Here is a 25,572-nt window from a genome sequence, read left to right on the forward strand (position 1 = left end):
TTAGGGTAATTCAGGGAGGAAGGGAACTCCAGTGGTCTTTAATTGAAGCTCCTGCTCAAAGCAGGGTGAGCCATGAGATCAGACCAGGAAATATCCCAGGATGAAGACCATGCATCTGTCCAGAGGCCCATGTCTTCCTCTTAGGGAACAGCATTTCCTGCCTGACATCTACCTCATGAAAGACCCTCCTCTTGCCCTGTGATGCTCCTGTACCATATGCCAGGATGTGGTGCTGGTGGGTACTGCAAGTCTTTCCTTCATGGGACAATTTAGGAGGTGACTGCTGAGAGAGCAACTCACAGATAGGGAAATCACTCTGGCCTTCCTTGTTGACAGCAGGACTTTAATCAAGGCCTGACTTAAATCATTAATTCACAGCCCTCCGGTTGTTTAAAGAGCTGTGATAATGAACTGAGAAGAAATTACTATCCATTTTCTCTTGGCAGGACTGTAATGGCATGACATGACATTCATTGAATTTAGGAAAGAGCGGGGATAATCTTCAGAATAACAGAAAGACAGAAAATCTACCCAGAAGAAACAATGACGGAAGATTCCTCCACATATGCAAACACAGAGAGGTCAATTTATATCTAGTTTTTTCAACATGTCTTTATTGCTTAAGGGTATTTGGCAAGACAGCCATAACATAAACCTCACGTCCAACATTACTTGGCAACATATTTCCCAGCTGGAAAGAAAATAAATTGGATTTTTTTTCTTTGTGCTAATGCCACATTTTTTGGATGGTTTTTTGGAAATTAATCAAGAGATGGCTGCTCAGCATGCCTCTTCATTCTTGATGGGCTTTTAGTGCAAAATTGCCAGCAGCAACTTTCTGAAGTCCCCAGAGGTGTCAGATCGGACAGCTTCAGCTAACGGCTTCTTGTACATTTGCTGGAACTTCTCCTTTATTGCTGGCAGGTCGCTCTGAGGAGACATCAAGAGCTTCTTTAGAAGAATGGTGAATGCTTTGAGTAACATGCCCTGCTCCTGCCAGCACCCCTGGGGTCTGATTCAAGGCCCACCACACCGAGTGGGAGTAGGAGAGGAGAACGCAGGAGGTCTAAAAACCTTGGAGGATTTTCAGCTTAATATTTGAATTTGAGGTAATCCCGTGTCAGATAGTGGTGAGGGGATGCTAACTGTGAAGAGGGCCTGTGTGGAAAGTTATGCCAAGGCTGGGAGAATCTCTGCCCAGCAGTGCTGTGCCAGCACAGCCTTGGTACTGGAAAAACTCACACAGGTCGCTGTGAACTCTGAGGTCATCCCCTGATGGCAAACAGGGAAAGAGGCATGTCCCAGGAGTATGGCTAAAAAAGTGTGTTGTTCCACCTTTAGAAGAAATTTTCTGGTTACTGGTGGAGGAGAAACAAAATCCTTGTCTTGGGCTGTCCTGTAAAACTGCACCTACAGCACAGGTCTGATCTTTATCGCTGTGGGTTTTAAATGTTATAATGACTGGACTGTGTCTTAATAGAGAGAATACCCTGGAGCCTAATTTTTCTCACTGTGGATCATTGAGAAATATGCTTTCTTCATGCCTGTGAAAGGCTCCTCCTCTGTGTCGATTGAAACAGCCCTGGGGTTACAACCTACACAGCTTACAAGGAATACTTAGATTGTGCTTAAATATCTCAAATGTCTTGTGAAGTTTTGTGCTTTTTAAAATGACAGTTAAGTCCTTTGGCTTTTTATTTCTCTTCCCTTGTCCCCATCTGTTTTTCCCAGCTGGAATCAGAGAAAATTGGCAACATATGTTTATAAGCAATTCTCAAATTGGAAACTGCTGCTTTATCATTAATTAACTAAGAATTACTTATACACATCCTACTGGGGCCAGACCTCCCCATGGGTTAGTTTTAACCAGGTACAGTTGGCTCCACTTGAAATTGCCTACATGCTTCCTGGTTTAGTTCCCTTGAAAACAGAAATAGATACAATATCAAAATTAGAGGTGCCTGGGTACAGAAGCAGAGTGTGACCACTGATGTCACTGGGCTGAAAAGGGTTTGCAGAGCACATGATCTATCAGGACTCACTCCATACCCTCTAGATTTGTATTCTCCCAGAGCTGATGTGAGGCATTACAGGACACAGGGTACCCTACCTCAGCCCTGGTCACAAGGATGCGAATCAATGTCTCTTCATCAGTCCCAGCTCCTTTCATCGACTTGTGCAAAAGTGTGGCGAAGTAACCTGGGCAATCTTTGGCACAACTGACTACAGAAAACAGTAAGAGTAAGAGGCCTCGTTATACTTGTACGTTTACAGTTTGTGATACAACTTCAAGCAGAATTAAATAAGTAAGAAAGAAAAGGAAACTCTGGTGTTTATACTTAATGTATGAGCTGGCATTTCTTTTAATCTGAGACTGATCTCCTATCAGTATGCAAGAAGAAATCTTGGAGTCTGAATGGGGATGTCCATTTTTCCACAAGCGATTACCAGCACTGTGTACTCAGCCATTCCACAGTGAAAATGACATGAATAAGAAAGAGCATTTACTCCCACGGGGTTCCTCTTGCCCATCTATTCTTGGGGTAGCTGCTCACTCTGCAGATCACAGCAGAAAGATCTGTGAGAGCCTAAATCCAGGTGGGTAACAGCAATATCAGTGGGCTAACTGGAGACAGGGCACAGGTTGGTCAAAGCCAGCCCTAGTACTAAATTGCTGTCAAAGACCCTGTACATTTTTGTGGTGGCTGGCTAGCATACTTCTCATGGTGCCCAAGCATCTGCTGCAATTTATCACCAGCCGTGGTCTCAGGGGCAGCTTGGAGGTGGCTACCCTGTGTTAGATAGCAAAAAATTCAGCTTTTCCTGTGGAAAGGAGCTATGTCTGGTAAGTTTTAGTTTTAAAACCAAGGAGTCCTACTCACTATTGGAAACTGCTTCTTTTTTCCCTGGCAGATATGTTAGCTCAGTTTAGGGGTAGCACAGTGGCTGTTGCCAGGCTGTACACAGACCCCAAACAACCAATGTCAGGTGACAGGAAGAACTAGAAAAGAAAGGTCTTGAAACTATTGCTTTTTACCTAGAGTCAGATAAGCCTTCTCCAGATCTCCAGATGTTTCACTTTTAATGGACTCTTCTATGTCCTTCCCACACACCTATGAGAACAAAAAGGAGCCATAAGAACTTCTGTCTGTACATGTCTTCTTCCCACTGTCCAAACCAGCATCAGATTCGGGATCCAATGGCAAAAGGTCAATCCAGATCCTTTAGAAACTTTCAAAAAGAGTAATTTGAGGGTAAATGAAGTTCTCTTGTATAAGTGCTCACAGATTCACTGGCACCAAGAGAAGGTCTATGCAGCCAGGTAAGGCACAATGGTTAAGTGATGGATATTATGCAGTCATTATGCAGACATTATGCAGTCCCAGGTATCTGATAGCTTCTGGGACAAAGAAGCTGCAGCTTCTTCTTGAGTGACCTCTGGTCAGCAGAAACTGTTCGAGCTTTCTATAGCCCCTCTATCAAAGGCTTTGGATGACTCCCACATAAATAAGATAATTTTTGGAGCTTTACCAACTCTTTGAAGTTCTGTTACTTATTGTCTTTGGCTTCCCAGGCAAAGTTTACAAGCACCGTGGTTGTCCCAAAGTTTTTGTATTATTCTGTAGGGAACTGGAGAAGCAGACTGTCTCTTCAAAACAGAGTTTATCCTGATTTTTGTGAACTTCAGGAACCTCAAAGACTTTTACTTTTCTCTGCTTTGCATATCAGGATGTCCCTGCACAATTCAAAACTCTGACTTTTAGGTCAGAGTTGGGAGACTGTGTGTACAAGGCATCAAGGGCACCACATGAAGCTTTTGGGCATAAGTTCTGCAAAACACCAATCTGGTTTAGATCTTGCCCTGTGTATCTCTCCAGCTGAAGAGAAGGGCATGTTTGCAAGATTTGGGCTCTGATCTTGGCCTACTTCTACTTTGAGTGCAGCCAGGCAGGATGTGGTGTGTTGGTTTGGGCAACCTGATCTGCTTGGCTTTAGGAATCAAAAGCCAAGGTAGCTTGGCTATAGGAGCACTGAACTGAACCCCCAGGGTTTGGGCCACTCCAAGGGAGAGAGTATCAGTTTGTGACTGGGTTTGTTCTCCTGCCAGCAGCAGCCCAAACCTTGGATTAAGCTGCAAACATTTTTGTAGCTATTGGTTCCTTATTATGCTGACATTGAAATATGGCTTTAACTTGAGCTCTTTTCATCTTCAGTGCCTAAGAATACAGTTTTAGTCTTTCCAGGGAAGTTCAGGACTGAGAGCCAGCAGCTGGAGGGAGACTCTTTCCTGAGATGTCACTGCTGAGCTTCCACCTTGCTGCTAGGAGGACCTTGGAACTCCCATTGCTTTGACTTTCAGAAGTAATTTCCAAGCAAGATGTCTCCATATCAGGTCAGGTTCAGGCCCAGGCATGAGTAAAATGTCCTTGCAGGGTGACACAGGGAGAAATACTAAATAGCCAGGGTCCTGCTGCCTATTTTGCCTTATGCCTGGAGACAGCAGAAAGCACAGCAGAGCACCTGCACAGGCCATCTGACCAGTGTGGGCAGAGAGAAAAAGGCTGGAGATAAACTTCTCCTCAGCCAATACGAGAGTGTGAAGTGGCAGGAACTGGGGGAGACACCTTGCCAGGCTCTGTTTAGGAAAAGGAGAAGAAAAGACCAGAAAAGTAAATCCTTCCTTCAGGGCAGGAGTTTGTGAACCTGCCCCTTTGGTGCAGGAGGGGGTTCACTGCCTTGCAGCTGTGGGAAGGAACAGAGATTGTGACATTTATTTGGCTGAGTATTGCATAGGTTATGAAGAGGAATGGGATCTTCACTGGCAGAAGATACTTCTCCTGTAAATCACCTATGTATGCTCAGGATACAGTTGTATAAATATGTTTTCCAAGATTCTTAAAGCATTCAAGAAGTTGTAAAATAGCAGATAAAGGATTGTTTACTCTACATAGAATCATTTAGGTTGGAAAAGTCTCCTCTGATCATTACATGTTGTTGTAGGGTCTGCACCTTTATGTCAGGGCCTATGCAACCTACATTGCAGAAAATAAACTCACCTTTTCATAGGCTTGAAATGTAGCTCTCAGCTGGCTATAGCTTCTCTTTGCTAGGACCACATTGAAAGCCAGCTCCTCTGTTCCCCAACGGCCTTCTCCTGCCTTCAAAATCACATGTCATTTTTGGGAAGCACTTGTTCATACACAGTATGAGTGAGGTCAGCCAGAGCCCTTGGCCCATATCCAGCTCCAGCCCATGCTCCTCTCCTTGCTGCCATCATCCCCGTGCTTGGTTTGTTTAGTCCCCCTGAGGCAGCCCTTGCTGCACAGCACAGGGAAAAAGGGAATTTCGCACAACTGCACTTACTTTATACAGATCTGAGGCGTCTTGCTCAGCAAGCTCTGCGTTGACCTGCTGGGTCTCGTCTCGGGTTGCCTGCAGAAGAGGAGAGAACTGTAAAAAACACCCAGCCGGGCGCTGGCCAGGCTCCAGCTCGGGGCCCTCACAGGTATTTGGGCTGGGGAGCTGCTGCCATCTGCTGACACGAGCCCGCGGTGGGCACGGTGGGACTCCCAGGCTGAGCCCGCGGTGGGCCCGGTGGGACTCCCAGGCTGAGCCCGTGGTGGGCACGGTGGGACTCCCAGGCTGAGCCCGTGGTGGGCCCGGTGGGACTCCCAGGCTGAGCCCGCGGTGGGCCCGGTGGGACTCCCAGGCTGAGCCCGTGGTGGGCACGGTGGGACTCCCAGGCTGAGCCCGTGGTGGGCACGGTGGGACTCCCAGGCTGAGCCCGTGGTGGGCACGGTGGGACTCCCAGGCTGAGCCCGCGGTGGGCCCGGTGGGACTCCCAGGCTGAGCCCGTGGTGGGCACGGTGGGACTCCCAGGCTGAGCCCGGGTTTGTCCCGGCTCTGTGCTGGGCCCGGCGGGATCGCATCGCGGAGACCTCTGGGGCAGGAGGTGCCCAGTGCCTGCAGCGAGGTGCTGATGTTTTCTCACCGCTGGACATGCCCTGCTAGCTGTGAAATGCTTTCCTGACTATGTACTCTGAGCATTCACCAGCACTGCCATCATCCCCGGGACAAATTATCAGTGAAAAAAAAAAGAAAAGGCAAGAAATGTATTTGCCACTCCTGAAAGTCTACAGGAGGTTGGGAAGAGCTGTACCAATGCTTCCCAGAATGAGAATCTAAACTGTGATGTATTCAGTGATGTGACTGTTACGTCATTAAAGCTTCTTTTATTTATTCAGTCTTTTAATTTCCCAGGGCTATCAGATCAGATGACCAACACATTACATTTCTTGATGTGCTCCTTTTTTCTTAGTTATAATGTGTCTTTATGAAGGTGTTGATTTTTTGCTTTATTTTATGAAAGGGGTTACAAATAAAATGTGTTCTAATGGAAAATAAGATTTTTGATAAATGAAAAACTAACATAACAGCAGTTTCTTTCTTAGTTGTTCTGTATCTAAATTCTAAATACCTTAGCTGAGATGGAAATAAGATTTAGTGGTTTGGGGCAAAATTCAGAATAATGGGCCATGACCTTGAATGAATATTCTAGCCTTTACCATAGTATAAATAACAGTAAAACAATCATTTTACTTTCAAAGGATCTATATTTATAAAATTATCTGTGGTTTCATAAAAAAAAAATTACATATTAAAAAGCCATAGATATGAAAGGCTCTTATACTGAATAATGCCTTTTGTTTACTGTAATTGTCTCATTATTATATTACATATCATTACTGCATTATTATAGATACCAGACAATACTTATTATGATTATTCATGGAAAGAAGGAAATATCTTTGTCAGACAGCTGCACAAGAGGAAAGTCCCCAGCCTTACCTCTAGCACCATGACTAGTATCTTCCGTAGGGAGCCACTGGTTTCACTTTTAACATCAGACTCTAGATCCTTATCAAACACTGGGAAGAAAAAAAACTCTGTGAGAGTTCAACCAGTGAGAAAGGATTTAAATGAAGGGATTTGAAAGATAAAACTACTTACTACGTTTGTAGGCCTCCTTTATATTTACAATTTCCTAGGAAAACAAAACAAATCAAACAAACAACCAACCAAACAAAATATGTCTTATTAATTAATAAATAAATGAGCAAACAAAACACCAGCAAGTCAGCACCATGCCTGTAGTGTGTGAGGTGCAGCAACCACAGGGGTGGGAGAAGCCATGAATTCCCAGTCCCTGTTGAGGACAGCGCTTGGAGGGGTACCTGATTCACGCAGGTGTCCCTCTGGTTTTCCCTGCATTTAGGCAAGAGCTAATTTTTTTTTTTTTTTCCACTAGAATCATGTTTCTGTACCTCTGAACCATCAGAGCTGCCCTTTAACATGTATCCAGGGATTCTTCTCACCAGTGTTTCCTCTGTGCCATCCAAGGCAGGTAGGAGTAGGATAAAGGAAGGAATGTGAATTTTATTGGTCTTAACTCCTGTTAGTTTCAGCTCTAGTATGGCAATCTTACTGCTGCAAACACTGGCAAGAGGCATTTTAGCCACAAAAGCTGGCCTGATCTCTCTTCCTCCTCGCAGGGATCCTCTGGGTGAGCTGCCCTGTTGCCCAAGGAAGGTCACACGTGGTGTCCCACCTTATTGTTCCGTGTGCAGAGAATCTCAATCAGCAGCGACTCCTCTGTCCCAGCTCCCTTCATCGCCTTCCGAAGCTCTCGGGCCTCGTACTCACAGGGCAAGTCCAGCAAAGCCAGCACAGCCTTTTCAAAATTCCCACTCAGGTCTCCTTTCAGATCCTCTTCCATCTCCTGTGGGGACAGTCAGCAGGGTTAGTGCAAAAGCTGAGGTGAGATTAGAGGATTTCTTAATTTGTTTCAGGAAATCTAATGATTTAAAATCTCCTTCTGTACCAAAAAGTGACAAAACAATTTTAAAAGGACTTAAAATACACAGACTTTATTTTTACAATATAAGTTCCCTAAAAATTTAGGCTTCAGTTTGACTGAAATGATTGTCCCATCTTCAAATACCAGCCAATATCAGTCCAGTTATGACTCTTGTGTAAACAAATGCAAACTAGTGTTTTGAAAAGCTTAACAGGAGTTTACTCTGAGTCAAAATGCAGAAATCTCCTCCTTTGAAAGAGCTGCCAGACAGGGGAACAAACTAAGAATCTTCTCTGTCAGTTTTGGTTAAAACTGACTTCCTGGAAAAAGCAGCAGATTTCTGCAAGGTGCTTTTGTGCCAAGCAAACAGCATTTTTACACGCACACACCTGCATCAACTTTAAATCAAAATTCAGTAAGACCCTAGAGGAGAGCTGGCTAGAGCATGCCAAGGATGCCAGCTGAGGATGTATTTGAGCTCCTGTCTGCAGCTAACATTTCCTGCAGTATGGGAAGCACTTGACAAGGTCAGAGCACTGGATGAGAAGTCCAGCTCTGAGTCTATTTTTCTCAAGTTCCTGCTTGCACGACCGCATGTGAACATGCGACTGCTCAGGTCAGAGGCTGCAGCAGTTACAACACACACACCACAAATGCCGCAAGTTCCTGGAGCAGCAGGAGGGAGATGGTACCACTTGTGCCTCCTTCCCAAGAGATACAGGCTGCCCAGGAAAGTGAGAAAAGTTGCTATGAGCTATGAGCTGATGTCACTGTGATGTTCCTCTCATTATGGAACAAAATTGATAGTTTTAATGTAACCAAAATCTGTATCACGCTTGCTGTAAATTTCATGTATAGAAGGCTTTTGTTCATCTTCAGTGCTGACTGTCTTATTGATACTGATTAATGAGCAAGCAGACACTAAGAAAATACCAATTTAATATTAAGGTCTGCAGGATCCAGCTGTTTACTGAAATAATATTTTAGAAACTTTATTTTTCTTACATAGAAAATCATTAAGGCAGATTATGCCTCCTGCAGAAATCAAGTGCTCAATGAAAAGTTTTGCAACGTGTTCTACTTCATCACTGGAAGAAATCAATATTACTTCTATTGAACTCAATAAAAATGTAGTGTGTGAGATCAAAAAGTTTGTCTGAATTTGCATCTGGTCTAAATGTGACTCTGACTTAAAATTTCCTTTTTACATTAACTTCTTTTTCTGAATGTGCTGAAGATGAACACAAGCTGAAATATTTTATGTTTCAGTTACAAATTATTTTCTAGCTCTCCCAGCTTTGATTAAAATGTTCTGATCTGGTTAAGGCTGACTTCAAGAAGATTCTGAGGCCTAAAATTAGAAATATGATAGTATTTTAGGAGATAAAATAAATTGCTGAATCAGAAAGTAACTGGTGTCCTCTTAGATGGAGTATGCCCTTGATATCTTCAAAAACAGAGGCCTGTAGGCTGTATTTTCAGTGGCAGTGGTTTCAAACAGAGAGGCCACTTATTTCAAGACACCTTGCTATACAAATCCTTGTACTTCTGTTTTATTTGTTGTCTCTGCTCCGATGTTCGACTTGATAAGACTTCAATAATTTTTTTCTCATCAGTTCCTGAAAAAGAAGTTGTACATAGGGATTTTATAATCCGGAATCTAATGAAGAGGAAAGAAAATGTGACCTCTAAAGACAAAAAAATAAATCCTGTACATATATCCCCAATGGTTCCACCTTAGGATTTGTAGCATCTAAGATTCTTTTGAGGATAATTTTAACTGTATTCAGCTACAATGTTCGGACCATAAAATAAAATTTCACCATCTTATGCTGTTCATACCAAAGAAATCGAGTTTTCTGTTTGAGAAGGACAGATACTGCTCCTAAAATCAGGGTTATGCCAGTGCCCATAGGCTGACATACATGTTTTGTTAAGTAGTCCCAAGTGATCAGCCACCAGATCCAGTTTGTTTTGGGCATGAATGCTGTGCTGGCACAACAGAGTGAGGGCAGCAGGGCAAGAGGCTGGGGCAGGCAAGGATGTGTTTGAATCAGCTCATTAACCTGAAGCCTGCATGTACAGCCTGTAAAAAATTGGTTTTAATTTTGCTAAATGAAGTCAGGAAAAAGGTTCTGGAACCAGCCTCAGTCTCTGCCAATGCTGTTTTGCTTGGCAAAAATCAGAGTGAAGTGGGAGTGTGGAATGCCCAAAGAGATGCAGCTGCTGTTCTGCCCATCACAGAGGGGAGCTGAACACGCAGCCCCTCTCCAGGGGAAAAGCCCCCAGTCAGCTTGGAGCTCTAACTTATGCAATGGATTGAAGAAGCTTCCTAAAGGCAGTGACCTTGCTCTTGCACTTCTGTTGCCCTCTGCCATGTAAACAGATGTTTCCACACAAACAGATGTTTGCACCAAACAGAGCTGCTGGAAGGCATTTGTTACAGCTAAATAGAGACAGGAGCACAGTGATGTAACCTGGATGCACGGAGGACACAATAGGGCAGGTGTCCTGGCACAGGTGTCCTGTGCACTTCTATTTGAGGGCCAGCAGATGGACTCAGGCATTGTTCATGACAAGCCTTGGAATTGGGAACGTGAGCCAGGACAGACTCATCACCCGACTTGTGATGGGCACTGCCCTAATGCCCACAGGATGGCAGAACAAAGGCATCAAAACATCTGCCAAGTCTGCTGATGCCCACACATCCTGCTGGTGGTCACTGCCCCACACTCTCCTTGAGCTCTGCCATCTGATGCCTTTGTGTGGCCATCTCTGGGCTTTGTGCTGTGCCTCATCTCAGGCTTTTAGGAGCAGCAACCAACAAGGGTTTCTGAGCAGCAAGCAGCACAAAGGATAAAGATACAAATTATACTGGTATTCAGCAACAGCTGATATGTTTTCATCTCTCTATTACTACCAGGTACACAGAGGACAACTTTCAGGAATCTTGTCCAGTTCTTCCTGCTTAGATCCAAGGCAGAAGGCATGGCCCAATTTTAGAAGGAATTATACTCCTGTTTGATAACATTAGGTTAAACTCTCAGTTAGGAGAGTCCTCTGTCAACTGTCTTGAGAGGGCTCAGTTGGTACGACGGGAACAGTTCCTAAAATTCAACATTTAACTAGCTGATTCTGAATGTCATTGCTATACCAGGAAGAAATGCTTAAATACATATTAACTGTGAAAATAACTAGAGTGAATCAATAACTTATTGATCGTGTGTGCTGCCTGGATGTTCTTCCTTTACTGAACATTGTCACCTCCGTGGACCTTAGGATCCCATGAAATACTATGCATTCCTCATGTCAGTGCAGTCAGGCAGCTTACTTCAAACTACCTCAGAAGATGGTAAAGGACAGTTATTTTCAGTTAAAAATCACTAGTGAATGTTGAAATCACTGTAAATTCCTTTCTGCTGATGGAGCTGCAATGGGCTATGATGAAATATGGAGGTGATGATGTTCTTTACTGGTCCCTGGAGGCCTGAGAAAGGATATATAACCATGACCTTAATCTAACCTGACTAGTTGGACTTCATGACTGTCAAATTAGTCTTGGCAGCTTGATGTCTCTGTCAGAGGGAACAAATACCATGTTTACCCTAATGCTCTGGAGACATGCAATTATCAAGCTAGATCTTACCAGTCTTTGAGGAACAAGCTGGCTTCCCTTCCCATTTATCTTCATGGGTGTGAATGTTCTTTGAGTCAGTATTTGACAGAAAGCATAAAGACTACCTAAAACTGGTTGGAACAGTTGGTTTGCCTAAGTTCATGTATAGGCTTTTTTTAATAATATTGATCTGCCCTTTGCACAAAGTCCAAAAATCTACAAAGTCTTTCTTACCTGCTCCTTTGCAGGCACTGTGTATTTTTTTGGCGTCTCTCTCTGCATCAAAGGCGGGATGGTGGCGCTTGTGGGTTGACTGGGAAGACAGAGACACAAAAAACAGACACACGGGAAACAGTTTTGCATTAGAATGACAGCAGTTTGGGCCAGGTCCTTGCTTGCTCTTTGTTCACACCATCTAAACCTTGAAGTTCAGGCTGGGCTTTGCTGAAATACTGTATCTAGCCCAGAGATTCCTGGAATGTATCCACAAATTGCTGCCACCACATAAAAATCACAGTGGTCTATACAACTTTGTGACTATATATATATATATTTTTTTTTTATATATACAAATATATATATATATATATTATATGTATATATATATATTTGTATATGTGTCATCCTACATATACATCCTATCTATATAACTTTGTTCTGCCAGTTCTGGCTTATTCAGAGAATTTAAGGATAATAACTTCATACTAGACATCTTCATGCCAGATCAAATATCATTGGTTTTTACCACTTTAACAATAGGCCAATACAAACACCTTAGCAGAAGTAGGACCTATCTCTGAATACATTTTTAAGTACTGTGAACACTCCCAATTATCTGGATAAAAACTGCTCCCAGAAACCTTTCTTGTATTGATGCATTCATGCAAACAAGATTATTTGAGATACATAATGTGATAAAGCTGGAGTTCTTTGTTGCTGCTGAGGAGGTTTTTTTGCCCTTTTTTTTTTTTTTTTTTTTTTTTTTTTGGCAAAATAATACATGTGGCTACCTCAAGCTAAATTTAGAGGGACAGGATAATAATTCAAAGTCCACAGCCACTGCAGCAGTTTACAGCCTGACATATCAATGTAAACAGAAAACCATGTCTGCTCCTTCTGATCTGAGTTAGCTGTTAATCTCTCAAGCTGTGAGCCACAGGGGCTGCAATGCTGGTACACCCTTCATTCTGCTGTTTCTCAGGAAAGGGTAGAATTATCTGAGACCACAATGACAGCAACAATTTCAGCTCCTCCAACATGATTACTCAGATATTTTACATGCCCAAGCTCTAAAACAGTAGTAGAAAATAGTCAAGAAGCACAAGCCAATCTGCACACCACAGACTTGGGGACTAAGTGGGCACTGGCAGTGCTTTGGCATTTCCATTTAAATAGCAACATGTGGATGAGGCTGCTTGCTTTGCAGGGCTGCCAGGCACTGGCACCACCACTGTTAATTAAGAGTTATGATACTGCAGGGCATGGCAGTCTGCTTTTAAGCCCTTCTGAAAATGCCACCAGCCTGCTGAGGAGCAGAAGAGGTTAAATGGGTGATTAACCTCCTTGTCTCTGGGGAGAACACAAGGCAGAGACCATTCCTTTGACATTTGGCACAACGTCATTCTGCTTGTAAAATAAAGATAATTTAGACACGTGGCTGTGGGCCATGCTCTGCCACATACCCATCAGGCAGAGAACAACATGTTTTATTTACAAGTACAGATACAGCCTGTTGGGATGCTTCAAAATTTCAGGCTATCCTCTACTAGTTCTGGTGAAAGAGCAACAACTCTGGCAAAAGGCGTCCTCTGTCAAAAGGCAAAGGGTCAGCTCTCAAGGAGGAAACCTCAAATCCAGTCCCTACACTGCTTTGCCAAAGTGCCTTTGTGACTGACTGAAGCAATTTAGGTACCTGGCTTTTCCAGTGCAGTTACCAGCTAGGATAGAACCACCTACTAATGGTAGCCGAAACACAATGTTATTTTTACAGCTATAACAATTAGTAGGGTACAATAACAATGTAATAATTTCTCTTCATCTCTACCACATAAGGTAACACTTTGCCCCATCATTATGATAAATGTTGCTTTTAAAGATGTATCCTACTGTATGCTTACACAAATTTTCCTAAAACTTTCAAACAAGATGGAAATAATTGCATATACATAACTAATATTTTCTAGTGGAGATTTTATTTAACAGTCTTCAAATTTCCCAAGAGTTTGATTCAAAATGGAAAGGGAAAACCACAAAGTTAGAAAGCAGATGCACTGCTAACTATTCAAAATTAATTCCATTCACCGTTTTCTATTATGGCAGAGTGTAGGTGCTTCTCCTTCGATGGCATCATGTACAAAGGAAATGGACTGACAGGCTGAGGGAGCTGGGGTTGTTCAGCATGGAGAAGGCTCCAGGGAAATACCATTACTTTGGCTGTGTACTATTACTATGCTTATGGTAAATCTTGCTGTTTGTGTTAGGCAGCCAGTGCTGAAGTTGTTCTAGAGTTGTCTGCAAAGCAAACCAAAAGGACCAAAGAAGCAGCTGACAAAACAGAAAAAAATGGGAAAATTCTGTAGCACAAAATACAGAGAAAAGTGCGAACATATAAAATATACATATTTTACTACTTTGTAGTGATCCAAATGCTATTCTAATTTATAGACTCTCAGATTTCCTGCAACAATAAGAGCTGAGAACTGTTGCTTCACATTCACTGCCTCCGGACCTGGGACAGAAGGTGCAGTGGTGAGAAGAAAAAGGCTTCATCTGAGATTGTCTCCCACTTTTCAGACCTCCAGCCTCGACAGAAACACCTGCACAAACACACAAAGGCTGGTTTGTCCTGTGCCTTGCCTTGCCCACCAGAACTGCTGGGCTGTGGGAATTGCCCTTATCATGCTGGTGCTGCTGCCTCTGCAGCTCCCACTGCCCCAGCCCTCCTGCAGATGCACCTGGTCGTGGTCAGGTCATGGCAGGACTTTAAGAGAGTGGTTTGCTCTCTCATGCCTTGATGGCTGATCAGTTATCCTCAGGTTTAGTGAGCCCCTCATCCCTAGGTACAACTTGTACTGTAGGTGTTGTGTTTGTATGTAGCACAGGTGCAACAGGCAGTTTATGATTATTCATATATACAGAAACATTTCTTTTCAATGCAAAAATCATGCAGGAAGGAAGGCCTGCTTCAATGTTCAGGACATGTTTGTTTTAAAGCACCAGAGGAATTTACTGAGTCAGCTCTGCTAAAACCTCAAAAAAAATCACTGCAAAACGTTAAATGATGCATCTGGGGGATACCATTCTCTTAGTACTGTGTGTAATACCAGCATTATCTTTACAGAGAGAAATCTGACACTGTGGTGACTATCAAAGCCAGTTCCTGGGTCATCTGAGAAGCACTGGCTAAAATTCACTAATTACTGACTCCCATCCTTGACCTTCTCACTGACATAGCTTCCCAATACAGGAAAGAGAGAGAGATGTTTCAGAGCTGTACTCCTTACCCTCCAGATTTTGACAGGTGGATTTTCCTGTAAAGGATACATGGCATAATCAATCAATGTTTAATATCATTTGTAACTTGTAGTGATTTTTCTTCTAAAAATATGGGCAGAACCACTTTAATATAGTTCTTTTTTAGAGTCAGAATTTAGATTAGATTAGTTACTGACTTAAAAGTATTCTAGCAAATTTGGTAAGAGCATGATGTGGAGTCTGAAATATCAGGTATACAGATTACAAACAGCTTTGAAGCTGGACACAGGGTGTAAGGGAACTTGCTTTCACAAATTGGTCCTGCTCCATCCACTCATTTATTTAATTTTATTCTAATTTTTCTCCTATAGCTATATATTAATTAATGTGACTAGAGTTCTGATGGTAAAAAATATACTTTTACTTCCAGCATAGTTGTATTTATGGCCTGTGTCGATTTGTTTTCTCTTATCCTGAATAGTTTTTTGTCTCACTCAAGCATGTTTTAGACAATAATCTGTTTCCCTGCAGCTTTAGCTAAAATTGCCACAGATTTATTTATATTAAACTGGACAGAGTATAAAAGATCTAAAACTAACTTGCTTTGTTCTGATTTGTTTTAAAGCACACCAAGTGGTTTTTGCTACTATAATTTACATCTGACTTTAGGAAGCTGTAAGATGAGTTTATAGTTGAAGATGATCTGCAATTCTTAGAGAAACTGTGTAGATTTTTCTTTGATGTTTCAGCATGTGGAGCCCTTAAACATTTAGCAAAAGTCAGCAAACCCAAAAGGATGGGGTGGGGGTGAGGAAACAAGAGCTCTGATGGATTCAAGGCATCAGTAGAGGCATTAGTAGGTTGCTGCAATACATTGCAGACACTCCTAAAAATCTAGTGCTTTCCTCAGGATAAAGACTATTAGGCTTGCAATAGATACAAAGCGCTCATCTGTCAGTAGACAAGAATAGAAGAAGTGCTGTCATGAACGTGTCAGGTAGTTTCCTGTATTGCAAAAGAGAGCCCTCTCTGAAAACAGCTGATAATACAGCTTGAGCAATCACAGCTATTTTTCCATTTCCATGATCTCATGCAGATGCCACAAGCCTGCTCAGGAACAGGTTTAAGGAGGAGTAGTCCGAACAATGAAAAGAGCAGCTGCTCGTGGGGCTGGTCACCTGCTGCAGCTCTGACAGAGATTGATGCTGATGATGTACATGGATAAATGGATAAATGCAGGCACAGACCCTTAAAGAAGATCACTGGGAAGAGCCAGGAGGAGTGTGGCTGCTGACCAGAGCAGGTGAGATGCAGTTCCAGAAGCTGTAGGCAAAACTCTAAAAAGAGCTGGATTGATCCAGGTATGCCGAGTGCCTACCCCAGTCTTCATTTTTGCCAGGTACTATTTATGTGCTTTATTTAGTGGATTTCTAACTTCAAGCTTCTCTTTGGCTGCTGTTTACGAGAAATAAAAATTCAGTTAAAAGTGGCAGCAGACAGAAAGGGCAGACTGACCCAGCCATGCTCTTTACAGCATTAACTCATACACTTGAATGGGATAAGGATAAAATTTAGGACAGTATTCAGGTCTCTGGTGCTGTTAGAGATGTCCCAGGGTGAGCTGCCTGCTGCCTGTCAGACATCAGTGATCTCCTGTGGGCCTGCACCCATCAACCCAATGTGAATGTCTCACATACCTGAGAGCATCACCAGTGAATACTAGAGGTGGGCTACACAAATATGCCAGAGTTTTCCCACTCATTTTCTTCTTCTTCACATATATTTAATTATGTTCAAAAAATGCATTGGAGAAAAATGAGGTTATTAAAAGAATGGTATAAACTAGTTCCATGCACATCAACCTGAGCTTTCCTTTCTATCAAGCAGGTGAGCACCAGCAACCTCTCTACCTGATTTCCCAGAGAGTTACAGCTCCTGTCTGCCTGAATTTGGTTCCTCTACTGCCCATTGCAGCTGAAACAACTCCTATGATAGGCACAAGCATAAAAGCCCAACACCGTGTGGATTCTCTGGTGTCTTAGAAGGGTTCAGTTCATGCCTCAGTTTTTTGTTCAGGAGATTTCTAATACAGTCTCTCTGTTCTTAAGATTTACAGAAAAACATAACAGGCATTACTAATTTTGAGATTAGCACCTTGCTAGTAAATTAATCTAAGGTTGTCTGGTGGGTTCAAATGTTTTTAGCTAGGATAACAGATATTGTAGCATCTTGGATCCTTGTCCATCTTGTTTCTTTGGGAAGCCAAGTCCCAAACAATCCATAATGTTCTAAAGGTGAGGACAGGAATACCAGAAAAACAAACAAGTCAAAACAATTGAAAACCCATCCTAGATAGGAAGCTATAGAAACTGTTGAGGTTTCTCAGTTCTCACCATGCACATTCTCTGAGCCACCAGTTCAAACACCTTTGGGGAGCCTCGTGTCCAGCTAATGAACCATTTCTCCAGCTCAGCACTGTGAGAGCTGTCAGGACTGGTTTGGGCAGAGCTTCTTATTCTTCACAAATATTTAATTATTGCTGTAGGTAATGGTTAAGTGAGTTGACATCTCAAGGTGCCTTCCAGTTCTGTGATTCCTGTCTTTATCTTTTATGTGGAGAAGGAAATTTATTTTCTCCATGTACCAGGAAATATTCCAAACCATCTAGTCACCTTGTTAGTGCAACAAACAACAGGACCAGGGTGTGCATCTCATTGGTTAAACTATCTAATACACTTGGACCACAGAAGACAGCTTTTGGCAAATCAGCACCTACATGATTAATTTTTTACAAACACACATATACTCAAGATTAATTATTTATCTTGGCAGAAGTCTTTAATGAGCTATAATGCAACTGGGATCCAGGGTAAACTAGACTAACAGTAATGACTAGGGGGAAAAAAAGGACATGTTCTTAGATTTTGTGGTTAAAACCTTCTAGTGCATCACATGTTGTCAGGATAACATCCTGTTATCAGAAGAAACTCTGAACTCCCACCCAAAGTAGTCTTTAAGACAGCCCAAACCTCGTCACTCATCTCAAGCACTCCCATCTGTGGAGAATAACAAAACACAAGAACAAACAAAGGACTAGGCTGCTGCATTTTGATCCTGATCTACTTCCAAAGGCAGACTGAAAATTATGCTATGTTTGTATTTCATCCATAATCTGATTTACTAAAACAAACATTCCCAGTCACAAAAGGTTGACCTGCTGAGAAAGCTCAATACCATCAATCAGAAAGGGCAAAAAAGCAGATAAAGCCAATTTCTCTGCAGTGTGTGCATACTCCCACGAGAAAAACTTCCAAATATTACAGCTCTTTAATATAATGGCTAAGCAAAAGAAACACAGAGCAATTACTGGAAGGCAAGGTAAGGTCTCATCTAACTGGGAAAGGTCATTCAGGGCGAGGGTATCTCATCATTAGCAGGTGATGTATTCACTATCTCCTATCATCCCTCCACCAAAATAAGGGATTTTTCTGCAAGCTCTTCTTCAGTAAAGTTAAAGTAATGGAGCTCAATCATTCAGGTAGGAATTTCTCTGAAACGTATAGGCTTTCGCACACAGGTCAGGGTAGATGGGCACTAACATCTAAAAACAAACAGAAGCAAGCAGCTATGGTGTGTTGGCAGCAGAGCAAGCACTGGGGATTGTGCTGTGTAATAAAAAGGTGGGGTTGACAAACACATTTTTGACAAATGAGTTGGCAAAGTTCAACCTAAAGACATGTCCTTTTGTCTGCAAGGTTCCTTCCTTCTTCACCTGTTTTGTAAAATGTACCTCTCATTTTTGTTTGTTTGAGCATTTTTCTCTGTCAACCACAACATGAAGCTGAAAAACTGCCTCCTTGCCTGCTCAGAGAATGGTATCAGTGTCTCCAAATGCCATCTGCCATCTGTCAGCCAGGCTGTCATTCTCCCAAATCCTTGTGGCTGTTCTGTGTCTAACAGCTGCATGACAGCAACACGCACCATCAGCTTGCTTGCTCCTGATGGTTTGGTGCTATCAGGATTAAAACAATTTCTATATTAATTCTATACTGGATAATACAATATGTGTAAGTTTTATGGAGTAGTCAACAGCCTTTGCAATGACTCTGTTACTCTTTCCAAACTAGGAGGTGCAAACCTTATTTTCTACATCTGTGACTAAACCTGCAGTGACAACAAGATCCTAATAGAATCAGTCACATTTACTTTTTCCTATTACAAACAAGTGGCAATAGTGAAGATAATTGCTCTGACAGTTATTTAAACCACAGAATTAAAACCATCTTTCTCCTACAACATCCCTCCTGTTTCTAGTAGCTGTTAATATATCATCAATGATTGGTTTTTTATCCAATTTATTAATGTTCATCACCATGACAGAGAAACCCACCATTAAAAGAAAAATGTAAGTTTGGGGTGGTTCTCTCATGGCTGAATTTTATATTGTCCAGTTTTAAAGTTTTCAAAAACCTTAACACAGAGTACTTTTAAAATCTGTTAGCTACCAGGGCTACCTGTTTAGCATACCAGGGAATGTCAAATCTGCAAAACTGCACCTTTTATTTCTAGGGGGCTCAATCCAGATGCTTAAACAGAGACACCTCTGAGATGTGTGAGAGCACCCAGCGCCTGCATGGGGCTGGCAGAGGGGACATGGGGCTAACAAGGACCTGACTCACCTGGTGGGGCTGCTGAAGCCAAGGCAGGAAAGGATGCAGGAAATCTTCAAAGACACCATGCCTGTGGTTAGACATGAGTCATGCCTCACATCACTTCCTTTGATTACTTATCTTGCAAATGGAAGCCATACAAAATGCAAAGAAATGGCTTTGCTCAGCATAGATAAATCTAGTATTTCAAGTTGGCAATAATTCATTGTTATGATGGGGGCAGACTCCTTTTATTTTACTGACCATACCTGGTTGGAAGATACTTGCATAACAACATATTTTGCCTCTTTTTTCAGCTGATATACCAGATTTTTAACTCAAGTGTTCTTATGTCTTATTAAAAATCTGATACTCATTACCTCCACTTAGACTTATGATGAGCTAACCTTGATGGAACTGAAATAAATTCTTGTGTATGCCAGCATGAAAGCTAACATGACTTAAGAACACCTACACAGGGCTCAAATCCATGGGCGCAATCCTTGGAACATCATGCTCACCTTTGCATGTATTTTAAAGCTCAGTTATTTAAAGGGAGAAGAACTTGAAGGATGTTGCACCCCATCAGGGACATACTTCACCCCTTGGTCCCTTCATTGATTCTAAAATACATCTCTGCGAAACACTCTATCTAAACACCATCTGTACATTCATACACACACAGAAATGCTGTAACTATACTAACATGCATGTTTAGTGTCCAACAAACCAACTGTGCCTACAGAACTTGGAGGTTTGTATATCTAACGCCTTTCTACCTCACAGGAAGGAGGTGTAGGAAGTTTCAAGATACTCCCAGAGCAGATGAGTCACCTAAAGCAGCAGTAATCCGTCCACTGCTTCAGACACTAGTCGTAGTTAACAATAAAGGCAGAATAATTTGTGGATAGCAACTGTTAAAAATTTTATATAATTTGAAAGTAGGTAAGTTCTTGCTTGACATAAGTAGGTAGAGTTGTGGGGCTATAAATTAAACTTTATCTGAACCACATGGCTGTGTTGTATAAGTCAAAGATGGATTACAAAGAAATTCAGAGTTAATAATCTGATAATTAAGAACAGTAAAGAGAGATTGTAGTGAAATGTGAACAACCAGGACATTAGTAGTAGTTAGCACAGACGAAGCTAGTAGCTTAAATATTACTTAAAAATTAGTAGCTAGAGTGGACAGCCCATTGATTGTGGTATATGAACTGTAGCACCATATTCCAATGTGGAATACAGAACCGACCAAAACCCCCACCAAACTGACCTCAGGGCATGTGAAGATGACCACACAGCAACCACCTGGTAACAAAACAGAGAACCAATACAGAGGGAGAAGACCCTAATATTATAATTGGTGTGAAGTGTTGCATGAGGAACGGGGAGTTTAGATAGTGAGGGTTTACTTGCCAAGGGGTTCTTTGTTTTGAGGCATCTCAGCTTGAGCTACCAGATATCATAACTGCCTTGTGCCAATAACCCACCTAATGGAGACGAAAGTCTAGTGAAAAAGACTTCTTTATTAGTAACATCAGAACTTGGTAGAGAGTTAGTTAACTCTCTCTATATAGAGAGTAAAAATTAAACTCTGAAACTCTAATCTCTAAAATCAGAGTCCAGATACTTTGGATTTTTAAATATAGATACCTTGGATTTTTAAATGTTTTTGTAAAACATAACTGCTTGACCTATTTACATCATGTAAAACATAAATGCAGCAACTCTGATATTTCAGATGGATTCTATTTTTTTTTTTTTTTTTTTTTTTTTTTTGCCACAAATGCATCATAATTTTTTCATGGGTAGATGCTTGCTAACACCTACTACAGCAGCACTCATAGGACAGCCTCAGCTCTGAAAGGAACAGCAAATATCCTGGATAATAAGAGACCATGGAAATGAAAAGAATCTGCCATAGATCTTCCCCAGTGGGGGGGTAGTTAAACAAGAAGTTATTTCTGTCTTCTGCTGACTGTGGGCTTATGGCCAGGGACTGAACAAGACTGGCCTGTCCCTGAACACTGGCCTGCCAGGGGAAGAAACAAAGAGCAATTGTGGAGCTTCATGATGAGATAATAAAATCATGCTGTGCTAATACTTGTACTAGGGAAACATTTCTACAAGGACAGTAATGTTTATAGGCAACAGAGAAGTCCTTGTGAGTTTTGTGAGCTTATGCCCAAGAGGGCTCCTTGGGCAGATATCTTCTCCAGGTAATACTTACTTTTTGACCTTTAAGTTGTCAAACCATATGTCCCACAACAACCTGCCATCCCCTTATACTATAGAGTCCTCCCTGGAAGAAGGTTTAGTCTACTTTACAATGACAAGATGTAATTCAAGGGTGTTGCAGAGAATCTCAACAAATTTGAATTAAAATCAAAGAACTCACCCAACCCCAAGATTAATTAAACTCACAAACACCACAGAATTATGCATAAGCAGTCTTCATGGATTTTTGAGAGACAGAAGATTTAAAAAAAAATTACACAATTTCACATAAGTAAAAATCTATCAAACTTTTCAAATCATGGAATGAAAACCATTGCTGCTATTCCCAATTTGTCCCCAAAGCATCTTCCTTATAGCAGAGCAGCTATCTAGATTTCCAGGTAGATTGACTCTATTTTTATTAATATTAAGGACATCAGATGCACACATAAGCTTGATACAAGACTGCAAACACAGAAAATAATTAAGAGACTTTAAATTGTGAAGGATGTGCAGCCAAAAACATTGATTGGAGGAAAGAAGTTCCAGACCAAGTTCAGAGAGCAAAAAGCAGATGAAAATATGCAGATTTGGAGTTTTAATTTTGCATCAGGTGCAGCTCTTAACTGGGAACTCAGTTTCTCAGAGAAAGGCACACTTTAGGGTTAGTTGGAAAATTTTTCTGAAAGCATTTTTTTCAGTAACATTTGATACTTTTGTTCAAACTAACATGTTCAGGAAGATATGAATTTTGCTGAAAGCTCCATTGTAAAACAAGACATTCTGATAGAACTGAAAAGTTCAATTTTAACATCCACATAATGGAAGCTCTTCACTGAAGAATGGTTAGCTTTCAATGAGAACTCCATTCAAAAATGATAGTTAAAAAAAGTTTTAAAATCTAAAGTCATTTAGCCAAATAAAATACCTCATTTGGCACAGATGATTAATTTTATATTTCTCCTAGCAGAAGCTATTAAATAAAACTTTAACTTCTGAAATTTCAAAGTGGATAAAATTCTGTTGTGTTATTCAACAGAATTAAATAACTCATTTTTACCCAGCTTTCTAGCACCAGTATTGAGCACAAAAGAGAAGCTGCCTCTGTGCATTGCAGAACCTCCCAAAGCCACCATAAACCACAGCAACAGGTGCTGCAGCAGCACAGTGCCCCTTTCATCCTCCACCTAAAAAGTTCTTACTGGCTCATCTGCTGACAAAGGGGCAGCCCCTATGGCTGGTTTCCGTATATCCTCCGTGAGTTTGTAAGACTGGCTCTGGAGGTTTAAAAAACAATGTATGAGACACTCATGAGCCTGTGGTTACAAAACATGAGATAGGAGAAACAGCAAACTGCAGCTGAAAAGCCCTGGCAAGAACCTCTATTTTATTTTCTGCTCTTCCAGAAGCAGTTTTCTGAATTTTTCCAAGATTACCTGTAACTTCCTAGGGACAACAGAGAGATGCAATTCCCAGTTGAGTCTGGGCTGAATGATGGGATTCTCTTCCAATGTGGGATCACCCCTGTTCCCACTGTGGCCTGCAGCACAACTGTGGTGTACTGAACCCACATCCAAACTCCCTAGTCCAGCACGGAGCTCATACACCTGCTAAAGCTGCCTGAGCTGCAGGGCTGTGATCACTCCTGCCATGGATTCACCCCCTCTGGACAGTTTAGCCATGAATGGAGAATGTTTGCCCTGCACTGCATTCCATGTGCTGTCCACTGAAAGGTCTCCAGGGCCAGGACCCTCAGGAGATGCCTGCTGACAGCCCCACGATGTGCTGTGTCCTGCTCAGCAGGAGCCTTCTTGGCCTTGTCTCCTGCAGACAGGTGGAATTGCTGGACACAGGCAGTGCTGCTGATCTGCTCACTCCTCTCCCCTTATGGGATCATTGTCCCACTCACAGGGAGACAAAAAGCTCCTTGGATCTGTAGCTGGAGTTTTATGCAAATGGTATGGGGTGTCTTGCTCACTCTGCCCAAGAAAATGTCCTGGGGAGCTGGTCCAAAAGCATCAGAACATTGGCATCTCTCCAGGCCTTGCTGAATTTGGATTTAAAAAATAATTAAACCTTACAGAAACTCACTTTAGACTGTATCAGCAGGCAGGCTGTCTTCTATTGATACATACTGCAAAACTGCATGTATTCTGCATTCAAGGAGAAAATGCACTGCTGAATAAATACTGCTTTTATCCACTAGTTTCAAAATTAGAGCTAAGAGCCCCATCTTCCTCAGCACAAGCTGCTTAACTTGCAGAGGAACTAATTATTCAGAGCTGTCACACAAAAGTTTTGGACAATCAGGTCATTTTGATGTTAAATGTCTTAATGCAGACAAATGTTACCAAAAATTGTCTCAGTCAAACCTTGTACTGTAGCAATTTGATGCAGTAAATCCCAACACCTGGATTTTAATCAGGGCCTTCTGTAAATACTACATTTTGAGATTACTCCTGTCCCTGTTGCTCTGTGATAAACTTCCCAATTTTGAAAGTATTGGCCTTTGAGACAAGAAGTTTTTCATATTTCTTTAGGAAATTATTTTAATATTCAGAATGTTCCAACACAAATTTGCTAAACTAACTAAAATTAGTTTTTCCATAACATCCTCTGCATAATTTCTTTTTCTCAAAATGACAATGCTGCCCTGTTTAAGCCATTTGGAGCTTTAAAGCACTCAGGACTTGTGTGTTGCAGTTATAATTTCATTATTCATGTACTGTAATGAAGCAACGTTACCAGCTGCATTCAAGTTTCCCCTACAAAGTAGATTTTGAGTATAAATCTTCACTTGCAACTGTATTAATGCCATATCAAGTGAAAATTGACAAAAATAAAACCAGGAAATCATTGCATTCTTGACAATCCAAATTAGGCAAATACTTACATGTGAACTGCCCATTTTTGCTTAGCCTGAATGTAGAAGGTACAACTCTTCTGCTCTTCAATAAAACAAGCATGCAGTTGGAATAGCTAAATACTACCTAAACCTAGGTTAATCAATAACTTCTGACATTATTTAAATTCTAGTCATTGCAAGGTAGGGTGTATTCATGTATTCATGGTGGCTTTATTATCCCTACTATCTAATATCACATCCTGTTGTGTCATGAAGATGACTGGTTTCTCTAAGCAAAATCAGGATTTCACAATGTAAGCTTCACTATGATATATACTGATTTATCTAATTGTTATTACAATGATTTAAAACATAAAAATATTGTAGCATCCAACACGAGCTTTCCAAACAGAGAGAAAGATGCCTCCTTTGAAGGGCTTATTGTGGAATTTAATGGTATTTAATATGCCACTGAGGACCTTCAGATCCTGCAAAACATTTTGAACAGAATCTCACTGCTGTAATTTGGTTTATGTGATCAGATTTTGGTAGTCAGGGGATTTCAGGGGTGTCCTTTGTGAAAAGAGACCAGGGGCTGCCCTATGCTGGACAGAGCCAGGGCCAGCTGACTCTAAAATGAACTCTCCCCAGACCAAAGTTGAGCCCCACCAATGATGCTGGTGGTGCCTCTGTGATAATATATTTAACAAACAGCAAAAATTACATTATTTTTTACATTCAAAAATAATGAAATATTATCCCAGGCAGGAAACACCACACTGCAGTGTGGAACTGGACTGATACCACTGCTACTCTGTAGATCATTGCCGGTGACCCCCAAGCGAGTCCTTGTTCTAAAGGTAACCAGAGAACTGTTTACAGCTGATGGGTCTTAACTGAGGCTAAATGGAAG

At 41.6% G+C, this 25,572-nt stretch overlaps 1 protein-coding gene across 1 annotated transcript; it reads right to left on the bottom strand.

Moving 5' to 3' along the window:
• Positions 1-586: 586 nt before the first annotated feature.
• ANXA13 (annexin A13) lies at positions 587-24,773 on the bottom strand. Its single transcript, XM_072924986.1, has 12 exons — positions 24,708-24,773; positions 23,017-23,091; positions 11,709-11,787; positions 9,383-9,477; positions 7,610-7,780; positions 7,012-7,045; positions 6,850-6,929; positions 5,365-5,433; positions 5,058-5,159; positions 3,038-3,113; positions 2,111-2,223; positions 587-930 (listed from the first exon to the last, which is right to left on the bottom strand). The coding sequence occupies exons 1-12, from the start codon at positions 24,720-24,722 to the stop codon at positions 811-813; spliced, it is 1,029 nt and encodes a 342-aa protein (XP_072781087.1). The 5' UTR covers positions 24,723-24,773; the 3' UTR covers positions 587-810.
• Positions 24,774-25,572: the final 799 nt, after the last annotated feature.

Source organism: Taeniopygia guttata, chromosome 2 (assembly GCF_048771995.1).
Source record: "Taeniopygia guttata chromosome 2, bTaeGut7.mat, whole genome shotgun sequence".
NCBI lineage: Eukaryota > Metazoa > Chordata > Aves > Passeriformes > Estrildidae > Taeniopygia > Taeniopygia guttata.

Bases quoted from the DNA above. Each gene is read 5' to 3' on its own strand.
- ANXA13 (XM_072924986.1), bottom strand. The intron at 9,478-11,708 runs GTAAGAAAGACT...CTTCTTTTTCAG, and splicing joins CAGTGCCTGCAAAGGAGCAG to GAACTGATGAGAAAAAAATT. The intron at 2,224-3,037 runs GTAAAAAGCAAT...TGTTTTCTGTAG, and splicing joins GAAGGCTTATCTGACTCTAG to TCAGTTGTGCCAAAGATTGC.